The sequence below is a fragment of the Toxotes jaculatrix genome, chromosome 24 (genome assembly GCF_017976425.1).
Source record: "Toxotes jaculatrix isolate fToxJac2 chromosome 24, fToxJac2.pri, whole genome shotgun sequence".
NCBI lineage: Eukaryota > Metazoa > Chordata > Actinopteri > Toxotidae > Toxotes > Toxotes jaculatrix.
This window is the reverse complement of record NC_054417.1, coordinates 3,657,139-3,683,433: the sequence shown is the minus strand read 5'-3', so window position 1 is coordinate 3,683,433 and position 26,295 is coordinate 3,657,139. Positions and strand designations below refer to the sequence as shown.

General features: G+C 40.9%; 3 protein-coding genes and 1 long non-coding RNA gene across 9 annotated transcripts; 1 reads left to right on the top strand and 3 right to left on the bottom strand.

Moving 5' to 3' along the window:
- Positions 1-229: 229 nt before the first annotated feature.
- On the bottom strand, positions 230-8,611 carry cbsa (cystathionine beta-synthase a). The gene is made up of 15 exons (XM_041032727.1): positions 8,462-8,611; positions 5,678-5,966; positions 5,367-5,473; positions 4,950-5,084; positions 4,753-4,832; positions 4,293-4,497; positions 3,909-4,000; positions 3,622-3,747; positions 3,442-3,526; positions 3,228-3,333; positions 3,002-3,079; positions 2,778-2,912; positions 2,518-2,626; positions 2,033-2,117; positions 230-1,071 (listed from the first exon to the last, which is right to left on the bottom strand). The coding sequence occupies exons 2-15, from the start codon at positions 5,956-5,958 to the stop codon at positions 941-943; spliced, it is 1,755 nt and encodes a 584-aa protein (XP_040888661.1). The 5' UTR covers positions 5,959-5,966; positions 8,462-8,611; the 3' UTR covers positions 230-940.
- A 1,154-nt stretch (positions 8,612-9,765) lies between these two features.
- On the bottom strand, positions 9,766-15,675 carry LOC121178189 (splicing factor U2AF 35 kDa subunit-like). The gene is made up of 8 exons (XM_041032734.1): positions 15,611-15,675; positions 14,582-14,669; positions 13,721-13,787; positions 11,871-11,920; positions 11,282-11,380; positions 10,917-11,050; positions 10,126-10,218; positions 9,766-10,043 (listed from the first exon to the last, which is right to left on the bottom strand). Exons 1-8 carry the CDS (start codon positions 15,652-15,654, stop codon positions 9,935-9,937), a joined length of 684 nt encoding a protein of 227 aa, XP_040888668.1. The 5' UTR covers positions 15,655-15,675; the 3' UTR covers positions 9,766-9,934.
- Positions 15,676-16,549: 874 nt separating this feature from the next.
- On the top strand, positions 16,550-23,950 carry LOC121178188 (B- and T-lymphocyte attenuator-like). 6 transcript variants are annotated; one of them, XM_041032733.1, is made up of 6 exons: positions 16,550-17,012; positions 22,385-22,705; positions 22,941-22,982; positions 23,112-23,132; positions 23,232-23,345; positions 23,582-23,950. In XM_041032733.1, the coding sequence occupies exons 1-6, from the start codon at positions 16,907-16,909 to the stop codon at positions 23,662-23,664; spliced, it is 687 nt and encodes a 228-aa protein (XP_040888667.1). In that variant the 5' UTR covers positions 16,550-16,906; the 3' UTR covers positions 23,665-23,950. The 6 variants fall into 6 exon arrangements, with proteins under 6 accessions (XP_040888667.1, XP_040888663.1, XP_040888665.1 ...); XM_041032729.1 differs by lacking the exons at positions 22,385-22,705; positions 22,941-22,982; positions 23,112-23,132; positions 23,232-23,345; positions 23,582-23,950 and adding exons at positions 18,563-18,883; positions 19,122-19,163; positions 19,374-19,469; positions 19,610-19,644; positions 19,740-21,089 and having other exon boundaries at positions 16,559-17,012; XM_041032728.1 differs by lacking the exons at positions 22,385-22,705; positions 22,941-22,982; positions 23,112-23,132; positions 23,232-23,345; positions 23,582-23,950 and adding exons at positions 18,563-18,883; positions 19,122-19,163; positions 19,344-19,469; positions 19,610-19,644; positions 19,740-21,089 and having other exon boundaries at positions 16,562-17,012.
- Positions 23,951-24,248: 298 nt separating this feature from the next.
- LOC121178181 lies at positions 24,249-25,479 on the bottom strand. The gene is made up of 3 exons (XR_005893492.1): positions 25,357-25,479; positions 24,631-24,723; positions 24,249-24,383 (listed from the first exon to the last, which is right to left on the bottom strand). It is a non-coding gene; the product is annotated as an uncharacterized LOC121178181 (long non-coding RNA).
- Between the last annotated feature and the right edge of the window lie 816 nt (positions 25,480-26,295).

Here is a 26,295-nt window from a genome sequence, read left to right as displayed (position 1 = left end):
AAGTGTGTAAACAAGAGATGCTTTTAAATGCAACTGTTACATGAAAATTGCACTGAATGCTTAATATGTACTTTTATATTTCTATGTATTTCTGATATACTTCAACATAAAATAGTACTTTAGAGATACCAAAAACTATCCTTGCCCCTCAGAACTGAGGGTATTAAGTGTGACTTTATGACTGCTACTAAAATATTCGCTTTTACAATAACTGGAAAGGCAGTTTGCAGACTTTCTTCAAATTTTATTTAATCTTACACATTCATGAAGGAAAATGATGCAATATAAAATGTTTCTCCTAGACACACTAAGATTAAATAGTCACTTTACAGTTACACCACAGGCACTGCGTTGAAACAGGAGAGGGAAATACTACATGATTGTTCTGAGAAATGTAATTAAACTCTACATTTATTTCTTTTAATGTAAACACAAATGAAAAAGCAGCACACAGTGAGCAACATTGGAAAGATCATATGCTTATTTACAACAACTCTACTTGTCTTATCTTGTTAAATGAGATGAATGTGGCTTTTAATGTTTGATTGGTACACAAGGCTGCAGTGAAACAATCACTTTTCGGACAAATAAAAGGCTTCGACTCACCAACCGACCCTGATACGAAACAAAAAGCTTTCTACAACTTACAAACTCATTAAAGATTTCTTTGCACTACAAAAGCAAATATAATAAGTAAGAATCAAATGCCTCAAGTATGTAATATCACAAAATAACCAAATGGCGAAACATATTTTGCTTATTACAAGATTGAACTTCAAAAAAAAAAGAATAATTTTTTTCTAAGTGAAAAAAAAGAGCTAAACTCATTCAAAAAAATTTTTTGCCATCTTTCAGACACCTACTGAGAAACTACTCTTCATGTTTGTTATGTTAGTGAATGAAATATACAAGTGTGTGACTGGGTGTTTTAGTTTGCCGTTCACAGCTCGTCAGTCGACTCTGACATGGATCGCTCTCTCCTTTCCCGCCCTGTGACAAAGTTGAGCAGGTCGACGGCCGTCACCACCCCGAAAACCATCTGCTTCAGAATGGGAGAGCCGTCTGTCAAGTCTGGTGGAAAGACAGGAGGGAAGAGACAGCTGTGTTTCAGAAAACCACAAAAGTCACAAGAGTTCTCACCTTACTAAGCCTCCCAAACTTTTATATTGCTTTCACCAAAATCTGAAGTGTCATAAATTCAATTTCCAAAGTTACTAGATTGCTTTTGTGATTAAAACTCTTTGAATTATCCTGCTGACAAGCACTTTTGCTTGTGTAAAGATGAAACAATATGAGCAGCATTAATTCAATTTTTGGCCACTTGGGGGCAGCAGAACAAACTGTATTGATATCACCTTTTGTGATGTGTACAAAAGCAATTCCACACTATTAAAAGGTCAGTCTGTGTCCACCTTCGATCTGACACTCTGACACACTTTGGCACTTAACAAGGTTTATTTTAATACAGCTGCTGTAGAGAAGAGGTAAACACGTATAAATCATTCAGCTTGGAAATGTTTTTTTTTTTTTACTTTGGCCTAATTCTCATCTCTTCTGACTCTGACTCTTGACACTGATATATCAGAGAGGAATGTTCGGTGGAAAGTCGACCCACTGAGCCAGACCAATGTTAGCTTAAAAATGTGGGTGCGGCAGGGTCCCGGGTTCAACAGCAGTCAATAGCTTGTCCTTGAGAAAGCCACTGACCCCATAAGTGCACACTCTAAGCTGCAGAGGATCACAACGCTGATCGAATGAGTTATGGCACACGTGAATATATATCAGAAATTAAAGACACGGTTGATTTACTACTCATTCAGATTATTTCTGGGTTTAATCCCATAAATTACCGCAATGATTTTTGATATTAATCTAAGAATTTAGAATGACAATCTTTTTTCATACCACCTCTGGGGTGTGCCAAAATTCTAACTCTGCACATAGAGCTTAAAAATCTGTTAAAACCAAGAAAGTGTGTGTATTTGCAAGCATATGTACACAATAATGTTTGTGAAAGTGTTGCTGCACTTACACTGGATCTGTTCATGTACCACCAGGGCAAAGTGGTCAGTCTCCAGAATGCGGGACAACTTTCCCAAGTTATCAGTCAGACGGATCTGTGATTCAAAATGAGATTGTGTGTTGAGAGGGGAGGAGGGGTTAGAGGTCAGTCAATTCAACAATCAATACGTTATCAGAAATCAAGGTCATATCTGCACAAGGGGGAACATACTTTTAAATCTTTACTTTGGACCAACTACAGTAAACACATTATTGCTGGGCCTGGTCTTGGTTCACACCCTGACTTGCTAAAATCTCTAGTCCAGCTGGTTTATAGCCTTTTCACCTGGATATCCGCCCCTGAACTGGCCTGCCTCATTGGCTGCTGCTGTGAGCCAATCAGAATCAAGAACTGAGTCATGCAAATAACTTTAACAAATACAGCTTATAACTTTTATAAAAAGCATCACGAGGGAATCACTTTAACACATTTGTACATGTAACTTAGTGTCTGACCTGTTTGAACTGCTTGTAGAGCACTTTGCTGACTGGGTCTGACAGCTTGATCTTCCCTGCCAGAATCGAGGCCAACATATTCCCCAAAGTCACCATGCCCAGGATTAACCTGAACATACACACACACACACACACAAAGACACACACAGGGGTTGAAGCTGAATCGTTGCAATGCACAACAACAAGCTGAGAGGTACCGTGATAGAAAAAGAATCCAGACATGCAGTATTTCAGTGTCACAGCTAGTCCAGAACACTCACCCAGCCTCATCCACCACAGGTGCCTGGTCAAAGCCCTTCTCCTTCAGGATTTTGATTGTCTTCTGGCAGCTGACGGTTGGCAGGACAGTGAGGGGGGCTGACAGGTTCAAACCCTGGAGCTTCAGGTTCCACCACCTGATGGGCAGAGCGAAATGAGAGGGTTTCATACTACCACACAGAGGAAATTTAAACGGGAAGAGAATATACCCTCTAATTACACATACCATGGTTTCTTCACCATGAGGTCCTCCTCCCTCAGGAAGCCCTTATCTACCATCCACTTATCACTCAGGAACTTGGACCTTCAGGGTGAAAAATAAAGAGTCACATTAGTATTTACACAATGAAACCAAATCAAATGTTTGCAAACCTCTGAGGGCCCAGATAACCTAAAGTCACCGCAAACAGTGTGTTGCTGTCTGTATTCTGGTGCCATCAGCTTATTCTCACATGTAGTTGCGGATGGAGTCTGGCAGGATGACCACACAGCGCTGGCCCTCCTTCAGTTCTTTGGCGACATTCACAGCTGCTGCCATTGCCGTTCCAGAGCTGCCTCCTGTTAAGGAAAAGAGCAGAGAGGTGAGTTAGCTTTAACTCTCACAGTAGCAAATTCTTACTTTATAACTTCACAGACGTCTGGTGTGATAAGAACATGAGGACGCACCGCACAGCAGGCCCTCCTCTCTGATCAGCATACGAGACATGTTGAAGGAATCCTCATCGTTGGACTTGTACCAGGTATCAATCACCTGAAAAACAATTCAACCACATCACAATAAGAGGTTGTGAGTGAGGTAAACATAAGAAAAAGGGAGGTAAGGGGAAAAAAGTCCCTGAAACTCACTGATCTGTCCAGCACAGTGGGGATGAAGTCGTACCCGATGCCCTCTACCTCGTACTGGGTCTTATCGGTCTTGTTAAGCTCCTCAGGCTCAGCCAGGATGGAGCCTTCTGGGTCAACGCCAACAATCTGCACACAAAACACACCATTCATAAATAATGAGCGGCTCAGCAGACACTTATTCCGCTTCATTTCAGCCATAGCTGCAATGAGTACACGGCTACTTTCACTAATATAATCTTAGAAAACACTGACTTGTCCTGTTTGACTTCTGGACAGAGGCAACTTACTTTGATGTTGGGGCATCTTTCCTTCAGTTTGCGGGCGATACCTGTGATTGTCCCTCCTGTGCCTGCTCCTGCCACCAGCATGTCAATTTTACCTGTTAGGAGGAGACGAGTTAAGGGAAAGTTCAGTTTCACTGAGCTGATAAAAATGTGCTTGGACAGAAGCAATTAAAATTTGCACACACTCAATTTGTATTCCTGAGATAACTTTACAAGATTTAAACAATTTCCTTGATTGTTTATTGAGTAAAGATCATCGCTTCCAAATCTGGTAATCTGGCAAATCTGTTTTCTGATGGAAGCTGAGAGCAAAAATCAAAGCTGTGTCAAAGGAACTGATTTATATTTTATGATCGTAACAGTGTTTAGGGGAATAGATCTTTGTACCGTCGCACTGCTCCAGGATCTCTTCAGCTGTGGTGTCATAGTGAGCCAGTGGATTGCTGGGGTTACGGTACTGATCCAGGATGTGGGAGTTGGGGATCTCGTTCTTCAGGCGCCAGGCAACGCCCACGTGAGACTCTGGCGAATCGAAGCGAGCGCTGGTGGGTGTACGAACGATCTCGGCTCCAAGAGCTCTCAAAACATCCACCTGCACAGAAAAACCATCCATCATCAAACATCCTGAGATTCTGGCTGTTCGGTTGTATCATTGTTTCTTGTGGAATCAGACCAGAACTGAAACGTGGGCACACTGCGGTGTACACGTAAAACACTTCAGTTAAACATGACAGATTCAAAATGAGTGAGCATCTGTCCCACTCATTTTTACAATAAAACTCGGTTTACAATAAAAAAAAAAGACCCACTTGACAGAGTGATAGTTTCAGATTCACAGGAAACTCACCTTCTCCATGCTCATTTTCTCCGGCATGACTATGATGCAACGGTAGCCTTTTACAGCTGCAGCCAGGGCCAATCCAATACCTAAAAGACACACACAAGTACGTTTTACAACACTGCTGCTCGACGCCTTCAACTTTAAATACCATTCCCCATAGCAACACGTAACATTCACGAGTATAAACACATGCAGTTAATTACCAGTGTTTCCAGAGGTGGGTTCTATAATGGTGTCTCCAGGCTTGAGGAGCCCAGCTCTCTCGGCGTCCTCCACCATCCGCAGGCTGATCCTGTCCTTGACGCTGCCGCCAGCATTGAAGAACTCACACTTGGCCACTAAAAAAAAAAAAACACACAACAGAGAGATTGTTTCAGGGTTACATTAAAAGCCATCCTGATTAGGGCTGATTCAGAAAGACGACACGTGACATTTGACCCTGAAACTCATTTGTTTCTTTCACAAAGAGTCAAAACGAAACAATCTGAGCTAAAACACATTAACACATCTCACCACATCACTCGCATATTTACACGGCATCAATGAGTCCAACGTAACCAACAGTCACACCTACAGCGTTTTCAGAGAATTTGTCTTGGCTTGAGCACGGGGTGACTCACATATTTCACACTGCAGTCCAAACACTTTGGGGATCTTGTTGATCCGTACCAAGGGAGTGTCACCGATCTTATGCAGGATGTTTGGAAGAACAGCTGGAGCAACGGCTCTGGGAGGAGAAGGTGAGACAACAACACATGCTGCCACTTGTTTTACTGGTTGGAGGAGTGTTTATATGTAACTCCTCTGTTATTTGATTGAACAGGTTTTCACTAGTTACTACAAGCAATATGAAAACAGCCACATGTACAATAAAATAAATAAATCTCCCTCTCCTCCTTCCTCCTGTTTGACACTTTAACATCAGACTGACCTCGGAACTCGTGTGTGAGGAGAGTCGGCTTTCGAAGCTCCCAGGCTCCATGTGCAGCGGCTGGGAAGGTCAGGCCGGATCCATTTCCTGTCAGGAGACGTGCTCTTTGTGTTGATCTGAATGGTCTGGTTCGCCACCTCGGTGTCCACCAGCTTGTCAACCCCGTTCAGTGGGAAGGGACCCTCTCGGAGTTTGGATTCTCCATTGGTGTGGTTGAGCAGCTTGGCGGCGTGAGGGCACACCTTGACGGTGGTTTCTTTGGTTGAGGGAACTGAAGGCATGGCTTACCCTGGAAAACACAGAGGAAACAGGGTTGTGTGATTATCTGTGACACTTATTTTTATAGATAAGATTGTTCTTCTACTTTGTCAACTAAAACTAAGACTCAGTCTCCACTGTGAACGTCATAAAAGTGGAGCCCAGTGGAAAACAAACACTGAACCACTCCTTCCTTGCAGTAATGCCGAGTCATAGCACAGACTAATAGAGCATCATCATCCTTAGACGGCAGATTTGGCACTCCACTTTCCTGCTGTTCCTCTTTTCCCCACACTTCATTATCCTACACAGTTTCAGTCTTACACACAGCAAACTGAGTAAATGCTGTTACCGTCACAGCTACGCAAGAAAACAGAACTCAGAGCAACAGAAAGGGACGGAAAACTCTGATCAAGCTTGAGTTAATATTGCATCATTCACTCGCTGCAAACAAGGAAACGACTCTAGTTGAGAAGTTATCACACATTATGTTTTCAAAGAATCACGGAAAAGACGTGTAAGTGTGCTCCAGACATGTAAATGACTCAATTACAGGCTGTTACAGGCTGTAACATGTTGTAAACGGTACAAATGTGTAACTAAAAGTTAAACATTATCTTAAGCTGCAGTGCAGTCGTGCTACTACAAAAAAAAATCTCCCATCCTTCAGCCCATCAACATGTCTGCTGAACTTGCTAATACATCCATTAGGTTTCTCCACCATCTCACTCATGAACTGTCACTAATACACAGTGCACACACTGGGGCCAGCTGTTAAACTGGGGCCCCCACTTTGACTCCACCATGAGTTCAGACAATGTCCACACGGTAAACCAACTACATCTTCTTAAGCAAACAGCTCTGCATGGGAGAGAAATATCAAAATAAAATATCAACCTGCCCAATACAGGGTTTTCAGTAAACCACATGATCACTGTTAGATCTCAATCTCAGGTGTCAACCCTGCTTTCCTGCCCACATCAAATTCTTGGTGTCAGATGTCCGACCGCAGTACTAGTCGTGCTGCTAATTAAGGTTACGGTGGCTAAAATGGCTGTGGTAACTGTGGGAAAGAGTCGGTGATATGCGGTGGCCTTACAGGGTTGAACAGGGCAATATGATCCTCCGTGAGAGCACATGTGGCACTGAGCCCAGGCAGCAAGGCAGGAAGGACTTGCAGGGGGGTTTAATGAGGAGAAACTTCAATTTCTTTAATTCGCCCCACTTAAGCCAGAAATCCAACACTCAAATAACAACCAGGGAGAACCAAACACTGCGCAAACACCACCTGATCTGAGCCTGGCAACATCAAACCCGACATAATGAAAACCCCTGTAATATTCTTACCATATCAGACTTGGTTATCAGCTTAAATTATGGCATTTCTAATCTCCTCTGGTATGTTCACTGCTCTCAAAGTATAATGATTACTGCGCAGTCGCCCTTTTTTTATTAAGTGTTGCTCAGACAAATGCTCTACCAGCAACAAACAGCAGTTTGGAGTATCAGCTGGTCAACAGCACAAGAAGAGCAGACTATAGATACTCACTCAGCCATAACAAATGGCAGGCCAACTGTGAACAGCAGGAATGTCAGAAACACAATGTAAAAGTGCCAACATGTACACCTGAAAAATCAACCACCACACGGCCAGTGGGCCAAATGATGATGATGATGATCTTTTTTTTTTTAACTTACATGTAAATTAGCACGTTTGACCTCTACTGTGATGTTGGCTCCCATAAATAATCATAACAGATGTTAAACTCAGGGTGCTGAAGATAAGCTGATTAACTGATGTCAAATTGAAAATGAGCTGCTTTCTTGGTCCCACATTATTGTAAATGAATCATTCTGGCTTTTGGACTCTGACTGGACTATGACACCTTCAGGATACTGTGATGGGCATTTTGCACTCGCTCCTCATGTTTTTATAGACTAGACGATTGACTGACTAATATCTGACATCTGATAATGATGATCTTCGCTTCATATGATCATAAACTAAATGTCTTCGGGTTTTGATCAGACAACTTGGTTAACGTGCTTTTGGAGACCGTGATGGACAATAAATCAAGCGATTAATCGATAAAATGATGGGCAAACCGATCGTTCGTTGCAGCCCCACACTGTAACAGCAAACTGTCTGCGATCTGTCTTAACATGTAATAGAAATGTGGAAGCGAAAAAAAAAAAGGAAACACAAATACACCTGATTCAGCACTGACTGGGTGAATGATGAAAATGAAAAGCGCGCACACGTAAGCATCAGAGTTAACACAGGGTAATTACATAAAAATAAGACATATTCATTTTACTGTCTGCAGCAGATAAGCGGAGACATAAACCAAATCCAATTAGCTGGAGACAGTCCAGCATCAAAAAAATCCGCACTACGCAGTTTCAGTGTTGCATCAGAACAGCATCGGCGCCGCATTCAGGCTCCTAATGTAAAAAAAAACGTGTGTAACCGCTTCACGATGTGTGTTCACCCACTGCCCCGTCCACTCGTCTGTCCCCACTCACCCGATCGCTTGAATGTGTCCCAAAGACAGACGACTCCGGCGGACACGGTGTCCCAGAACAGCACGGTGTACTGAGCACCCTCCGACAAAGACAGCGGCTTTTCGTGACGATGCACGTGGGGCCGAACGGCAACGACGTGGGCAAAGTTTCAGGGCGGCCTCCCATTGGCTGTGGCGAGGGCGTTTGTTTGGCCCCTCCACCAATCAGAGCAGATATTTCTCAATAAGGCGTTGGGAACTTTGGGAAAACGCAGCGTTAAAGTTGTGTGGGCCATGTGTTTACCTGCGACTGACCAAACACGCTCCCCACGGACTCCACGCATGTGACATCTTGAGAGCTTCTCATGAGTCCAAATATTACTGTAACTAAGAACAAACATTTTTTTTAGTACGATTTTACAGTTTGTCAACACACACCGGGGTGTTGTTGATCTCCAGTTTTGATTTTGACTGATTCAGTCTATTTTTAAATGTCTCCTTTTGTTACCCAACATTTTGTTTTATTTTATTTTATTTTATACGTTTCCTTTTTTCCGCGAGGACTTAAGCTTTTATTTAAAAAAAAAAAAAACAAAAACCCACAAGTAACACCCAGGCAAAGCAGACTCAGCAAATACCACAGAAACGTCTCAGGTTTACAGGGACATTAATAGCAATTAATAGTAACTTTGTACAGTGGAATGTCAGTGAGGCCCTGAAGAGGTGACCTGTGTAAAAAAAAGTTCTAACACTTTCATTTTTTTTATATTAAATTGTGTTAACAAAGCATATTCATACATAAAGTTATGTTTAATTTATCAATTTACTCCCTAAATGGATAAAACTAAATACGTATATTGTTCTGAAGTAAACCCTGCTGTTGCCACTTCCTGTGAAACCGCAACTGGATGTGCGGTAAAAGCCCAGATAACTGTCTGATTAATCTTTGGTTAATATTGCATCATTCAGTCTCTATAAAAGTGAAAACATATTTTAGAAGTATTAATTAAGATACATCTCCAGCAATGTAGTAGCATGTTTCCATCTATTACAAAATTATATATTTTTCATTGAAAATTATTTCTGTTTTAGTCAAATATCTTTCATTACCAGTTGTAAACAAAGATTTATAACTAAATGTTAAAACATTATTCTTGAGAGTGAAACACAGGTGTGACAGGACTGAAAAGGAGCTCTGAACTGGGTTATTGAGCATTTTAAAAATAAGAACCCACTTTAGTTTTTCACGCTCTTCCCATCTGTGTAAGGTAATCAGCATCTACATAAGAAATAAACTGATCGTCCTCTAAGCAAGCGGTGCCAGTGCAGAGTTACAAATCTGTTTTATTGAGAAAGCGACACAAGCTCATCTTAAAAAAGGGAATAAAAGAAAAAACACTTCCAACATTTCACCAAAAAAGAAAATAACTTTGTCATCACTGCTGGGGTTAAGAGGGAAGGACTTGGTAGGATACTGGGACAGTCTTGGCTTCCTTCAGAATCTTCCAGAGCGCTCCCGATCCCTCGACCTCCGCCTTTCGCGATCCCGTCGTCGATCCCTGGAGCGGGATCGTCGTTCCCGGGAACGCGAGCGAGAGCGGTGCCTGGAGGGAGAAGAAACGAGATTCATTTACAAATTCTAACTGACACTCAAGCAGATATATTTCACTTTCAAGACTTCTGCACCTTTTCCTGCGGCGGCCATACAACTCCCTTCGCAGTTCCCGTGATATGGGTTTCAGGTGCATGAAGTTGCAGAAGCCTCCTCGGGTGCACTCTCTGCAGAAAAACAGTACATGAAGGGTTAATACTTGCTGGCCTTGTATTTGGTGGAGCAGTGCCACAAGGAAACTTTGGCACTTAGTTACACATGTCGAAGAGCATGCCAGCCTACCAAGCAAAACATCTGACCTTTATCTCCCTCCACACTGAGTTAGTCCTATCACTGGCAGAGCAAACAACCCCCGGTCCAATGGAAAATCACTGAGGGACTCATAAAGGAGAGGATCAGAAGTTTCCTCCCACTGAGCAAGGACAAAGTTTATCTTTGCATTTAGAAGAAAATGTGATAATTCACAGTGTTCATGCAGCTGGTAGGGTTTCAAGCCTCGCAGAAGAACACATACGAGCTAAACGCAGTAAACAGCGAAGCTTCATTTAGCTGCAGGCATGGCCTGATTTACCTGGTAGGGGTCCTTGGCCCCCTTTTACTCCCCATTCATCCCACTGTGATGTGTAAAGATTGTCTGTGCTTGTTGCCCTTATATTGTGAGCTGATACTGTGGTTCAGTGGTGCATATTCCCAAACAAGTAAGCTGCAGACTGCCTTCCCACCTCACCACCCTGCTGCCAAAGCCACATTCCTTTTTCTGCCTGTATCTAATGCCCTCACACACACGTGGCTCAATATAAAATTACTAAAACAAATTTATGGGAACATTTTTCAGGGCTCCTACAGCTTTGCAGATGTGACTCACCCCATTTCATACTGGCGGCAGCAAGCTTCCCTGAAGTCAGTGACGGGGGAGAGCTCTGCGTGGATGGGTTGACCGTTGAACCAGCGGTTGTTCAGGTCCATGACTGCTTTCTCTGCATCCTCCTCACGACGGAACTGCACACACAGGATACACATACTTAGGGAATAACCGGTGCTTGCTAAGATAAGCAAATTTAACCCCATGACATCAACGCCAAAAATAATAATAAAAGCTGCAAATAAGAAGTTTTTGAATCTGATATAAAATTATGAAACATCAGCTCATAATGATTTCAGTTCAAGATCTCGTTAAATTTAGATCCACATCACCACATCCTCCTGTTAATATTTCCATTTATCACCAACCTTAACGTAGACGTTGCCGACAAGGTGATCGCCCAAGTTATCGCACACGTTCATCTCCTCCACCTCTCCGTACTTCTCCTCCATCTCCGTGAACACCTCCTGTGTTGAAAATAAAAGAGGAAAAGAGTAATCATCCTGTCCAGCAGGTTCTCTTCCCCTATCTTTTATTTTACATTAAAAATAGTACCTGTTACCAAGGAAGTTGGTTAGCTTAGTCAACTGCTTCAGCTAACCAATTTCCTGGGGGGAAACCCTGTAGTGGTTATGTTTAGACATGTACTGGGTATCAAAGGAAACAAACAATACATTAACATATACCAGTAAGTGATAATGTTAATGTGAATATGTTTTAACAAAACATTCTTTTATACTGTACATACTGAATAAAGTTACATCTGAGGCATATTCCTGCTGTGGAAGTATTTACTCCTACACCAGTGAAGGATTCTTGCATCAGCAAAAGCCAGAATCGTTTTGGCAACGCTGTGTTGCAGCTTTTGGCAGCGATATGTACAAACTGCAGATAACACACGTCATGTCTGGTAATATGTGGAATGAAGACAAGTAACGAGCACAAAAGGTCACTCACCTCAAAGAACTCATCGTAGTGCTCCTGCATTTCCACATCGCTGACAGCGCCTACAAAATGTCAACAAGGGACAGTCAAGGCAAAGCTACACAGGTGTTGGGATAAAAGTCTTTAAATGCACTGTGTAATACCTTTTAACAGACAAAACTATCTGTGGTAACAAAGCATGGTGCTTCTTTCCATAATAGTTACACTTTAATACATGTCACAGCCTTTTCTCTCTCTCTCTCTCATGGCAACTCAACCTATTTCACAGAAGCAAAGTAAAAACTAGACCCCTCAGTGTTCTCCTGGTTTGGCAGAACATTTGCCAACTTAAAATGAATCTGCCAACCTTTTTTTTTTTTTTTTAAATAAAAGTATTTGTGGAACTACACGTACGTTATGTGCAGAGGGGCCGTGACGTAATGCCACATCAGTTCTAGGTCAGCTCTTCAACTAGTCCATGACGACCCCTGGCTATTACACGTGGGAGCAAATTGAGGACAGCACTAGCAGAAACCTGCTTCCATGAATCAGAAGCAAAACCTTGTAAACTCAATGTGAAACTGCTGCGTGTAAAGGAAATAACACTGGACAGTAAGTTAATTATAGCTTTTAAGTCTATCACATCTGCTCTTAATAAGTAAAAATGAAGGATCTGAAACCAAAGCTGATCTGTGCACAGTACTGCACCACAGTGACTCAGGTAGGTTTGAGTTAGGCCAGCAAAACAGCACGAGGCCACTTATTGTATCTCCAGGAAATGATGTGATGCCTTAGATGTCTCTAGAGGACATATTCCTACACTAAGCCAGATTCATGTGGCGAGGTGTGATACAGGAAATCAGGTGGTCAGTGCTGGAGGGTCCTGCAGATGAAGGGAGAACTTACAGTGTAAACCATCAGCAGACTGGGCAGAGTTTTGAAGGTTATGAAGGTAAATGTTCAAGAGGGAAATGGTCTGAAATACAAAACGTAAACTTCTGTGATATAAATCCAACCAAATATAGAGCTGGGGAGGAAAAAATGTGATTAGATATTTTTCTGTCTGGAAATTGAGCTCCAGCTAATTATGTGACGGATAAACCTGCATTCACAAGCATCTCAGAAATAACCACTCTGTTGTTTGTTGGAGGGGAAGCTCATTGCACTTCCTCCCTGTTTTGTAGATCATCCCAAAAGATATTACCATGTTTTTCACCTACTTTTTTTTTAATATAACATGGCAGAAAATAGGCAACAACAGGCCGTACAGTTTAACTATCACTACCATGATGCAAAGCTTGAAAGGATTTCTGATCAAATGAAACAGTTTTATATCAACAGCAGAGTGAATACAATTCTTTAAAAATTCACTAGATGCACAGTTTGAGCACAGAGACCAAAGAAAAACAGACAAACCAATTCTAAATTTCCAGAGGAGCTATTACTCCATTACACACCTACCTGTATGAGAGGTTCTGCTTCAGATCTACTCGACTGGACTCAACATGTTTAATGTACAAACCAAGCACACACACGTATGCGTATTCTACCACAATCAGCACAGTCTGTACTGTTTGTTTTGTTTGTGTTTTTGCCATCACGCTTGAAATACTTGGACTGCACTGCAAGTCACATGGCTCTGGCTACACACAAGGTTGAAAAACAGATAGTGGAGGCATCAGAAGCAGGTGTTTGTGCTTGATGTTGGTATGAGGTGATAACCGATGAATGACTGAGTGTTTGGTCTGAGATACCTGGGAGATTAATGGGGTCCAAACTGTGTCTCAAGCTAACAGGGCTGAAGCAGGACCTCACATGTTATATGTGAACACCACTTTTAGGAATCAGGACAGGAGGTTGTCGACCAATTTTTTTGAACTTACAGCGAGAGGCGTCTGCGGTCTGTGCGCTGTTCTGAGGATTACGGTAGATGTTCTGAATCAAGATGGTCTGCGGAGGAAAGAACCAAAAGATATGTGGTCAGACAGGATTATTTCATGAGTTTTGTGCCATTTCTGATGAGATGCACTTCTTCATTTTAGCCTGGTTACATCTTTTGACAGTCATGCAGGCAAAAGACCCTTTTAAACTGTTTGCCAAGGAGCTGAAAAAAAAAAAAATAATAAAGAGATGATAATGATGACATGCCAGATAAGCTATTGTCATCACTGGGTTAAGCTCGTCATAACTTGACATCCTTCTAAAGTTATACTGGTCAGTAAACTGGCCTGGGTTGCAGTTAGTCTGCATTTGTATGACATTTTTCTACTTGTACACATAAGATCATCTGTTTGCAACAATCTGAGAACAATACTGTGTTTACATATCCCTTGTTCCTTACTTTTTAAAAACAAATACTTCTGAAGAAATGTGTCACACACAGGATCCCACTTGGTTCTAGACACAAACAAAACATGCCATGTCTGAGAGATTACATAGCTGATCCACTAAATAAAAATTTACCTTGCACATTTCCACCTATTAGATTAATAAGCTATATCTATGAAAACCGATCAGCTTCATCAGCGTCTTTGAGTGCCTTGAATTGCGCTGTATAAATAATTTATTGTTATTATGAGTTATGAGTACTTGGATAACATCCATTGGTTGAATCAACTACATGACCTGCGATAAACGTGTGTGCTTTGATGATTAGAAGGACAAAATATTTCACCAACAGTCATCGGTCAATACAGTAAAATAAAGGCATTATTTTAGGAGGAAAACTTTGTTGAGATCCTCACCTGACTAAAGGTTGGTTTGTTGTGCAATCTCGAGCAGCGGTCTCCATGTCTGCAAGCTCCAATTTTAAAATAGAAGGAACAATTGACCCTGGAAGAGAAGAAACAGCATCATCATACTCATACTTTTTTTTTGTAAATGTCAACATATTACAGCAAAGGACAAAATCCAACAATGTGTCAGACACTTTCTCAGTACCTTCAAACTTCTATAGCTTGAAAATAGTTTAATGTTTTAAAAACGTTTGGTAATGTCCTATTAGAGCCTGGAACTTTAGTGTTAAAACCATGAAACCATGAAGAAAGAAAATAGGATTAAATGGTTTATTCGTTGGAGAGTATTTTCAGCAACAGACTTTGTGTACTAATGAGTAACAACACCAGAAACACTTGTTAGTTGGATCAACTTAGGGATATAGGGATATATTTATTTCGTGTGACACGAACATTACACGGCTCTGCCTACGTTAACCACGATTTTGTTTTGAATCATCTCTGAGATCGCCTCACAGTCATACTCTAAAAAATCCATACATTATTGTAATCAAAGCATAATAAACATATAATCAAACTTTTGCAAACAGCTTATCAGCCTTAAATGTGTAAGAAGCCTTTTGCCGCACTCCACTGGTAAAACGGAACAACACAATCCGCCTCAGCGAGGTACATACTCTGCTAACAGCCGCGTTTATTTACGAAGCTTCTCGCTGCTGTTTAATATCTCACAATGTATGCTTCCAGTGTTTAAGTGTATGTCAAAACACAAGTGAACGTTTAGTAAAATAAAACATTTCGGCGCAAACCTATAACACAAAGTCGCTGCTTGTTAGCTAAAGTGTCTATATGAGTTTCATTCAATGCTTTAGCAGAGCGTTAGCTTCTTCTTGCTAATGTAAGATTTACTGAGACTTTCAGCGGCGCTGTGGCTACAAACTGAGCCTCACCGGCGACGGAGAAGAATCGCTGCACACACAGTTTGTACAAAACTAATCTTTAAGGCGCCTATTACCATAAATATTAAATAAAACTTACTTGTCTTTCTCTGTGCCGAAAATGGACGCCAGGTACTCCGCCATTTTCGGCTCGTCGAAGACGTAATGACGTACGTCATTACGTAAAGAGAGGGAGATTGCGCAATCGTTACCTCTCGTCGACTTGCACTGACCTTGAACACCACATGTCGGTGCTGTTGTTACAATTAGCAGTATTATTATTATTAGCTTCCCTTTTCTGCATTTATTTCTCCAGAGTTTTAAAGCAAAGTGAGTTGGCAGACTTATATTCAGGTGAAAAAAATAGATATTCAAATTCAAATTCAAATTCAATAACACTTCATTTGTCCCCAGGGGCCAGTTTAAAGTCACACAGTAAGAGTAGTTACAGTAATCAAGAAACCAAAATACAGCTGTGCAACAAGGCATCAGTGCAACAAAGCAAGGAGTGAATAATGACTGGTGAGATGCCATCACTTTTTAAGCAGAGGTCAAGCCCCAAAACACTGGCTGCGACATTTCCCATAATACAGCTCAACTGTTTCTCAGTCATATAAAACAGCTTCACCCTGACATCACAGGGGTTGTCCGACTTTATAAAGTTCTCTCTCAAGCCACAAAAGACGTACAACTACTTTCACAGGCTAAACAGTACTCTCTGTACCAAGCCACCTGAACTGGATGTGAAAAAATGACATAGGCCGAGTCACTGATAGATAAACAGTCCACAGGCTGATGGTGTTCCTTGATCACAACCACATACACACATCAACAGAGTGGGCATTAAAGCTCAAGAGGCCACAAAATCCCCCAGCTCCTCCTTAGTGCACTGTATGCCCTCCACTGAAACCACACCGCCGTGCACAGGGCCCCACAGTTTGCAGGAGATGCAGACAGTGAAGATAAAAGGGAGGGAGAGGGGAGAGGAAGTTAGGGTGAACAGACTGAACCACAGATGCTGCCAAGAAGTAATGAACATGTAAAGGTGCTCAGACTGAAACAAGTCGGAAATGAAAGGAGCGTGAGAGGGAGAGATAGTAGTAAAACCATCACATCTCAGCTGTAGCTGTACTGTAGCAGAGTCCTGAAACTGCGGGAAACCCCTATTTTGAGATGCTTCACTGAACTTGTCGAACCAAGACCACCTACCGATGTACCTCCACTACATTCACCACCCCTACCCTCTAGGGGAAAGAGGCAGAGGTAGGAAGGGAGTGAGCATTGAGTAGAAAGAGGAAGCAGCATTTAGCTCCAGGCAGCGCTTCTCTGTTTTGTTCAGTCAAATAATGATATGCTTTGAGGAACATTTCCCATTTGGATTGTCTGTGACTGGAAGATGACAGGAGGTTTTCTCCGTGTTCCCACCATGAGGTCGAAGCACTGCTGGACCGTCCTGCTTGCGTCCACCTTGGCAGTCCTGGTTCTCACCTCAGTCACTAAGGGTAAGTTTGTGTTTTCGGCCTTTTGTGCTGTCTCAGGATTTGTGTGGTGTAACTTTTCCTTCCTCTGTAGGTCTGTGATGTGTTAACTCAGGCCTTTGGACTAAAAAGGTCAGCTTATCTTTTATCTGGACAGCTTTCAAAATTCTCTGTTCTCGTTGAAGCGACAAATTTAAAAAGTAAAATTTACACGGTATCAGATGCTTCTTGGGGTTAATTTCTTCCACAACAGGAGGGTGTTTTTCATGCGTGTGGGAGTTTGATGGAAACAATTAGAGATTTTATGTCAAACGTACAGTACACAAAGCAAGGAACAAAAACATTTTCTCTACATTTGCTCATTAGCTTCATTAATCATCGACCCGCTTCAAGTCCATTGTTATTTTGAGGCTTTGATTTAGGTAAGAGAGGTGGTGATTTTCCAGCTGAAATTTGTCCTTTTACAGTTAGAATTACTAATGAGATCTCTTGTTTTTAAAAGCAGTAATGACTGTGTGTGAATGACTGTATTCACAGCCACCAACCATCGTTTCACCCACCTATTTATATAGATTCTGTGGTTTTCTTGTGCCTTCAGTGTGTCTTTGTGGTCTGAGGGCAGGACAGGTGTTGTGTAATAGTGGCTCACCGTGGGCCAGAGTGCCCAACATTAATTATTAATTTTATTTTTTAAATGGACTTTATTCAAAGTAAAATCATTTTTGGCCATCTCAGCATGGCCTTGTGAAAACCACAGATCTCACTGAATGAATTTGTGTAATTTCCAGTAAATTTTTTGTAAATCACTGAATGATTCAATGTTCCCGTACGGGTGAACAACATTCTCCCACTTATAACAAAATTAACATCTTTAAAAACCCCTTGGTTTGAATGGGAAGTACATCATCTCAGACCTGAGAACAGAGCAGCTTTTCTTCAGTCATGAAAAACTGACAATAGGTGTTTTTCACAGGACATAGACAAGCTCATGCAAATATACAACAGATATTTACATTTTTTTTCTCTGGGCATTTTAATATCATGTGACATGTGTGAAAGCTTCACAACAAGAACTAAATGGACCTTGTAGTGTGAAAGATCAGGAATGAACTCAACATTTGTGTAAAACTGAGATATGTGGCTTTAAAGTTTCTACTGAGACACTTAACCTTCTCAGTTCCACTGTTCAACCTCATCACAATATAAAAAGTCATTTTTTCTGTGTATTTAATCTTTCTAATTCATATAATTTTTATGCTTTCATTTTTACTGTAGTTGGTCATGTGTCCCGTTTACTTGTCTTTTGATCTTGTATTATTGCAGATAACAGTACTTTTTCTTTCCTATGTGACTTTCACAGTCTCATTAAGAAAGTGTTATGTGGCTAATTCATTTTAAATATGTGTTTAGTATCCTTTAACTAATATAACAACTCCCATCAACCATTCTCATCAAATGTTTTGTCATGTAATATATAATGTTGTTAGTCAAATTCAGATGTTTCATAGAATCAAACAAGGATAAATTTATTTTATCATTTATAATCTGCATGTGTTTTCATTTTTCTTCTGCAGGTGAAGATTCAGGATGTGACATATCTATAAATGTACGCCGCGGCACAGTGTACGACGCTGTCCTTGGACGAGACTTTAGGATTAACTGCACAGTTTCTTTCTGCAATGAAACACAACCAGTCTCCTGGTATAAGGTTGAAAAAAATATTAACCTCGTCAGTGTGAACTACAGCAGTCACATTAAAACAGAGTGGAAAGAACTGGACCATTTAGAGGGGACATCATATTTAATCTTCCAAAACATACTCAGCAGCAACGCAGGTCTGTATCGGTGTAAAAGTGGAGGCAGCGTGAGTCATAACATCAATGTCTCTGTCAATGGTGAGTGAGACTTTTTCAGTAATTTATTCATGTATATTAAACTGAACTGACAGAAAACCTGTGTTCACATCACACTGACATTTCTGAGTGATACTAAAGAATAAAAGAACAGCTTCAGTGCTACACCTGGTTTCATTTTGAAATATAAAACACGTCTGTCATGAAGATCTTCTTCTTTTCACCCCTTCTATCTTCATATGATTAAGACCTAAGACAACAGCCTTGTATTATTTTATAGGTGAGGCTGAATTTACCACTGTTACATGGATGAATGACACAAGTAAGAAAAGTTCATTGATATTTTCTTGCAGTGATGCATATATTCCACCTGCTTTCCGTGGCTTAACTTAAAACGTGTTCTGTTGCTCTTTCTAACACTGCAGTCTATAGTACTTAGATTTACTGTATACACAGTACTTAAAGACATTCATGTTGAGCCAGATTTCTTTTTTTCCTGTAGATAGCCCAACTTCTAATCCTATACCCCCAGAAAGCCTGTGGATGTACGTGTACCCTGCTGCTGGGATTGTGGCAATCGTCATCATAGTGATAGTTATATCTGTCATATCAATGCGAGGGTGTAAAGGTGAGATGTTCCCATTATTCTCATTCATTTAATTTTCTATTCCAAGATAAAATGGCAAGAATTTGAATAAATATACCATGCAGGTCACATTAATGAGTCTGAAAACAACAGCTAATTTCATCAAAATGTCCACTGTACAGGGAAATCAAAGAAAGAGGCAGAAGCTGAAAATCAGGTGAGACAAGAATACATTTCAAACTTGCATCCATCTTATCCCCTTTTTATTCCTTCAGACAGTTGAATGCAATGTACTTTGTTGGTTTTGTGCAGTACATGGCGATCCCCATGGGTGAGCCACCCCACCCACATGCTAGCCTCGAGCCCTCGCCAAGAGAAAGCCCCTCTGTCCCGCCATCTCGGAGATCTACCCAGAGAGAGGCACCGCCCTCACAACCCAGTGACTTGACTTCACCAAGAGGAAATGAGGACGTTTATAGTAAGATACACCAGGACAGAGAGAGACAGAGGAATGTGGAGGAGGGTAGTTCTGTCGTGTATGCTGCACTCAACCATCACCTGCCCCAAGGGGCTGCTGCTCGGCCGCGGAGGCCCGAGGAGGAGTTTTCAGAATACGCAGCTATTCGTGTGCCTTAAAGACCCAACACCCACTGGACTAAATCAGTTCAAGGCCGAGGACATCTCACATTATGTGGAGTAATATGCATCTTGGCTAGAGTAAACCACTCCTCCTAAAACCACACTAGAGGACCGCTGACAAACATTTCAAAGTGGTAAAAACTGCCCTTCTATTCTCCAAACATGAGGATGCTACAGGACAGGCCACTCCTCCCAGTCTACCTAAGACTCCAAAGATCTTGGGTAGACACACACTAGTTCTTTCTCTTCCTGTTGACTGCATCTCACATTCAGCACGTCTGAAAGCACAGCAACTGAATGAATGCCAGTAATATCCTTGCTACAGAGGCTGACTAGGCAGAATATGCTTTGTTGAAGCGCTAACATGCTGTGGAGAATCTTCCCTCTTCATTAGCTTCTAACGCTCAAAATATAAACACCACCAGAAGTCAGAAAGACCTGAAAGATGGACTAATGTTGTGTTGGAGTTTATTTTAATTGTATTTGCTGACAATAAATACATAATAATAATAATAATATATTAAATAAAATGTAAAATGACATCAGCCTTATCCTGTAAGATAGAAGTGAGAAAAGGGATGTAATCAGGTACAAAGTTCTTAGACTCTGCAGCTCTGCAGCATCGGAAAAACAGCACCACGTTTTCTGGTAAACTGTCTACAGCTAGTCTGGTTTTGTTTGAGACGTTGGTCTGAATGTTTGACATGCACTCACTGCATGCTCTTAAAACTGTGACCTGTGCTGTTGCACATGCGTGACTTGAATTCACTCCTCTGAGTAACATCACCTCTGATAACTAAAGGTTTCACGAGCTCACGACTTGTGTATTATCAACTATTCATACACTTTCTGACAATGAACGATTTGTGAGCTTTTGTGATTTTGTGCTTCATAAATTACTGATTGTGATTTTCTGACTGGAAAACAGAGAATGTAATAATTATCTGATCATTTTGTGCAATCAAAGAACACAATGTCTGTCCATAATTGTTTGATTTGAATTAAGATTATATGATGCCATCACTGCCGAATCACTTCTGCCCTTTATTTTCTGTAAATCAATCATATGCCACGGAAGCAGAAATGTTTACTTGAAAATCACCAGAGTTTCAGATCCTATCAAGGTCAAAATGTGTGATGTGTGCGCGCGCGTGTGTGTGTGCACACCTGAAACATACCTTTTTGTGCTGTGATGTGTATGTTGAGTGCATTTGCCTTCTTGGCAAAACCTGTAACAGAGATACAAAAGACCAAAGACCACCATCATCAAAACAGGAAGTAAAATCAACCACATGTCATGTAGCGTCATCACACTTAGAGCAATAGGTGTTTCAGAGAAGTGTGTAGCCCGCTCTTCAAGTGTTTCCACCATGAGACATAACTGCTCCCTGACCATCCTCTATGTTTCTATCTTAGCTGCACTTGTTTGCACTCTGGAAGCTGAAAGTAAGTTAATGTTTATTATTTCTAAATCGCTCTTTCAGTCTGAGCAGCACTTTGTTATGGCCTTTGTTTCTCGGATGTTAGGCAACGTATTAACACAAATGAATCAGATAGATTAGGTTCTGTAGCGTTAAAGGTTGCGAGGACTGAGAATGTTGGGGATTACTGGTATAAACTAAGCGACATGTACTATATCATGGAAAATAACTGCGTCTTGAGTTACATCAGATCCTGTAGAGTCATGTCAAAGTCCAGAAGAACAACCACATTAGCTTTCCTGCTTCAGTCTCCATCTCATCTTACTCACAAACTCAAACACGTCTTGTCCTGCACCTTAGCTTGTTGAATGAACCATCAAACAAGAATGAATCAGGGAAAGGTTTACTGCTAACATCAGTTTGGGTGTGGCTGCATGCTGGTTCTACACTGCACATTTGTTTAGGTTTGTTTCTCACTCGTCTGCCGGGGCTCGGCCCTTCAACTGCTGTCACACAGACACTGACTGATCCTAGCCTAAACTCTAACCTTCAGTATTGTAAACCTAAAAACACTGTATCTGAGTAGAAGAATCTACTACAGGCAGCAAACAACCTGAGAGGCTAAGATCGAGGCAGAAAATGGCTTTAACCACAAAGATGCCACAGAGGATTTCCACGCCTGCAGAGCTGACCCGAATTTGCAGTTTGATGGTCACAGCTGCTGCAGAAGAAAACACTCACACAACTTCTGTGATCTAATTTATTTCAGGATCAGTCCTATATAATGTTGCTGGTCTGAAGAAGCTGCTGTTATTGATTATTTAACTATTTCATAGAATCAAGGATAAATTCATTTTATCATTTATAATCTGCTGTGTTTTCATTTTTCTTCTGCAGGTGAAGATTCAGAATGTGACATATCTATGAAAGTACGCCGTGGCACAGTGTACAATGCTGTCCTTGGACAAGACTTTAGCATTAACTGCACAGTTTCTTTCTGCAATGAAACACAACCAGTCTCCTGGTATAAGGTTGAAAAAGATCTTATCCTCGTCAGTGTTAACTACAGCAGTCACATTAAAACAGAGTGGAAAGAACTGGACCGTTTAGAAGGGACATCATATTTAATCTTCCAAAACACACTCAGCAGCGACGCAGGTCTGTATCGGTGTAAAAGTGCAGGCAGCGTGAGTCATAACATCAATGTCTCTGTCAATGGTGAGTGAGACTTTTTCAGTAATTTATTCATGTATATTGAACTGAACTGACAGAAAACCTGTGTTCACATCACACTGACATTTCTGAGTGATACTAAAGAATAGAACAGCTTCAGTGCTACACCTGGTTTCACTTTGATATATAAAACACGTCTGTCATTGAGATCTTCTTCTTTTCATCCCTTCTATCTTCATATGATTAAGACTTAAGACAACAGCCTTCCTTTGTTTTACAGGTGAGACTGAATTTACCACTGTTACATGGATGAATGTCACAAGTAAGAAAAGTTAAATTATAGTGTTCTGCAGTGACACTGGATGCTACTGAAGAAACAATTTCTTACTTCTCCTGAATGACTGATGAATTATAATTTTTGTGGCTAATAAACAATCTGAATGTTTTTCAGGCAGTATCAAGCCCACCACAGGTACGTGGACAACTTTGGAGTGTAGTACAAGTGTCACATAAATCCTAAAACATTTTTAAAAATGTTTTTAAATGTCAAATGTCCTCTTTTATCTTTCAGGCAGCCCAACACATCAGGACACCTTCTGGTCATTTGTGTACCGTGCTGCTGGGATGGGAGTGTTTGTCATCATAGTGATAGTTATTTGTGTTACATCAAAGCGAGTGTGTCACGGTGAGATTTTCTGATTTTTACATACCATAACTGATTGATTCCTCAGGGTCAGTCAGCACCGCACTCTGCAGACCTCCTGCTGAAAGGAAAGGTCTCACCTGACAAACAAAACGGATTTAAAATGTCACAAAACAATAAGAATAAGTTTGTCATACAGCATGTGTTCACTATCATGATTCCATGATATCATGACAGGTGAGAACAGTAACTGATCTCACCTGATGTCTGTTGTGCAGGAGAATCCAGGAAAGAACCAGATCCGAGCCATCAGCATTCCCATCATGCATCGCCTGCTGTTCATATCTATGAGAACGTTTAATGTGTCTTAAAATCAGTCTGCTAAGTTAAACCCCATGAGTATAAGGTGCTAAACTCATATAAAACATTTCATACTAATCATTTGAAGACTGGAACTTCTGTCTGATAAATCATAGTTTTTACCAAATTCTGTGTTAAATGAGTCAAACAAGTCTTTTGCTATTATTCTGTTTTGTTTTGTCTTGTGATGTAATATGATTTGAGAATTATTGATTGGGTTTTCATACCTGTGGAATAATCAAATCTTTCTTTTTATCATCACTAAATAAAATCAGTTTCTTCACAGAGGTGCGTTTACTGTCATGAATAAGGGCGAACCTTACTCTTAACTCCAGTTTGAGCCTTTGAATTCCTGTAAATCAAACTATACTAAGAAAGAAGTGAAATTTCATACATGAGAAACCACTTGTTTAACCTGCCAAGACTCTGTGTGTGTGTGTGTGTGTGTGTGTGTGTGTGTGTGTGTGTGTGTGTGTGTGTGTGTGTGCGTGTGTGTGTGCGTGTGCACAATGTAACACACTGACAGGTAAATAGTTTTGTTTCCTGTATAGGTGACAATCTTTGTGCACACATCCGGTACAAATACCTCTTTTAAACATGATTGCTTGTCTGTATTGGTGCGTGTGTTTGCACCTTTGTTCTTTATGCTGCTGCTGGTTTAAGAAGCTTTTCTTCTCAGGGTACAGTGTCTGATGCGTTTGGGAGCAGACAGACCGTCGACTGTCGAACAGGAAGCAGAATTAAAACCACATGTCACGTAACCATAGGTAAAAACAAAGGAATGGCAGGTTTAACTCAGCTGTTGAAGGAATTATGTTTCACTCACAAAAATACATTGTGATTTAAATTAACATGTGTCCTCAACCTTATATTTTAATGTGCATAAATAAATAAATAAATAAATAAATAAAACAATTAAAAAGTTAAACATTAGTTTATGGAACATTAGCTTAGCTCTCTCACTCACCAGTGGCACCACAGGAAAGGTTATGGAATCAGGTCAGGGAGTCTGGGGCCTGTGGATGTCTGCACAAAACTGTGCCGTGTTTTCAAATGTTACCTTATGAGTTGGAAAAAACAGAACAAAAAGATAAATAGTACTGGTTCTAGTTCTGGTGCTGTGTATTAGCTTTCGCCTTTAACCTGCAGATGCTGAAGCACACGTCTGGGGCAGACATACAGGGGGGAAACTTTCTGCTTGTTCTATTTTAGCGCATCATAAGATCAGCTCTCTCCCACCCTGAATCCAGGAAATGACACCTTTCACTTCAGACTGAAACCAGCTGCAATCTCAACGAAGAACTGAACTGAAAATTTCCACAGTATAGGCAATATGTTAAATTTAATTCTAAAGGTCACAATATAAAACAAGTCTACAGCAGGAACCGCCTTAAAATAACCTTATTAGTTAAATGAAAACATTATTTGTTGTATAGTAAAAGATAGTGGAGTGTAAATTATAACTGTTGCACAAGGCTGACAATGACGAGGATTACAGGAACATTAAAAAACATTTATGAAATCAGGGAAGAGGACTGTGACAGCTTCTGTCAGCTCAATGTTTTATCATCCAGGTAATAAGCTTCACATCTTGCATGCGATTACATTATATTTATATTTAAAACTAACATTAGATGTGCAGCACTTTGATTTCAGAGTGTGAGCTTGTGATTTTGTGGCAGCAAAGCAGTACCTGCATCGATCTCTCTGCTTATTGTTGTTGTAGACTGTGTAAAAAGCTGTTGTACATCTCTGCATTGCTTGCACAATCTGGAAGAGGCACTCACACACACACACACACACACACACACACACACACACACACACACACACACACACACACACACACACACACACACACACACACACACACACACACACACAGAGTGACACTTGCACACACATGGTTGCACTCACTTTTGATAAACACCCCACCCAACATGCTCCATCGCCCACCAACCACCATGTGACGCATGCAGGTAGAGATACATTGCCCCTTTCAAGTTAGGTGAAGGAACGTTTTCGTGTGTATGTGTGTGTGTGTGTGTGTGTATGGGGGGGTTAGCTGTTATTAAATGTTCATTGTGTTGTGTTTGGTACAGGGAAGGTGGAGAAATTGTGTAGAGAAAATGTGAATGAGGGCTGAATGGGACGAGGGGAAATAAGCTGAGAAAGATGACTTTAAAGCAAATCAAACACGGTTGCCATCTAGTGTTGTAAAAGCAAACCTCAGTATCCTGAACATGAAAGGCCGCTGGTCTTTAGCAGCTCGGTGATAGAGGTGTTGGCGGAACTCTTAAAAATCTTGAAAACAAAGCTGAGTAAATACTGACACAATTATTTGCTTTGAGTGTGACTCCATAAATGTTTAAAAGCCACTGAGGAACAAAAAAACAAAGACACGCTGGTGATTTTATTGTTAGTTCACTGAATGTTAGCACAGTGTTTCCTCCAGATAAGCCTCTATATTATTATTAAGAGTCAAATTATTTGTTTTAATGACATAAGTGTCACTGATAAGGATCAAAATAAATCTCAAAGGCCACTCAGTTCCTCCAAGTAGTGAAGCAGCTATTTGCCTTTCTTGACTTTGTGAGGTTTGTGGAAACTATACAGGAAAAACATGTCTTTA

What these genes read in the sequence shown, in the direction of transcription:
- cbsa (XM_041032727.1), bottom strand. Translation starts at nt 5,958, where the DNA reads ATGCCTTCAGTTCCCTCAACCAAAGAAACCACCGTCAAGGTGTGCCCT. An exon ending in ACCCACCTCTGGAAACACTG is followed by an intron (nt 4,833 to 4,949) that starts GTAATTAACTGC and finishes TGTGTCTTTTAG; the next exon opens with GTATTGGATTGGCCCTGGCT. An exon ending in CCTGTGGTGGATGAGGCTGG is followed by an intron (nt 2,627 to 2,777) that starts GTGAGTGTTCTG and finishes GTGTATGTTCAG; the next exon opens with GTTAATCCTGGGCATGGTGA.
- LOC121178189 (XM_041032734.1), bottom strand. Translation starts at nt 15,654, where the DNA reads ATGGCGGAGTACCTGGCGTCCATTTTCGGCACAGAGAAAGACAA. An exon ending in GACCGCAGACGCCTCTCGCT is followed by an intron (nt 11,921 to 13,720) that starts GTAAGTTCAAAA and finishes GACATTTTGTAG; the next exon opens with GCGCTGTCAGCGATGTGGAA. An exon ending in ACTACGATGAGTTCTTTGAG is followed by an intron (nt 11,381 to 11,870) that starts GTGAGTGACCTT and finishes TTTTCAACACAG; the next exon opens with GAGGTGTTCACGGAGATGGA.
- LOC121178188 (XM_041032728.1), top strand. Translation starts at nt 16,907, where the DNA reads ATGACAGGAGGTTTTCTCCGTGTTCCCACCATGAGGTCGAAGCACTGC. An exon ending in TCTCACCTCAGTCACTAAGG is followed by an intron (nt 17,013 to 18,562) that starts GTAAGTTTGTGT and finishes TTTCTTCTGCAG; the next exon opens with GTGAAGATTCAGGATGTGAC. An exon ending in TACATGGATGAATGACACAA is followed by an intron (nt 19,164 to 19,343) that starts GTAAGAAAAGTT and finishes TTTTTCCTGTAG; the next exon opens with ATAGCCCAACTTCTAATCCT.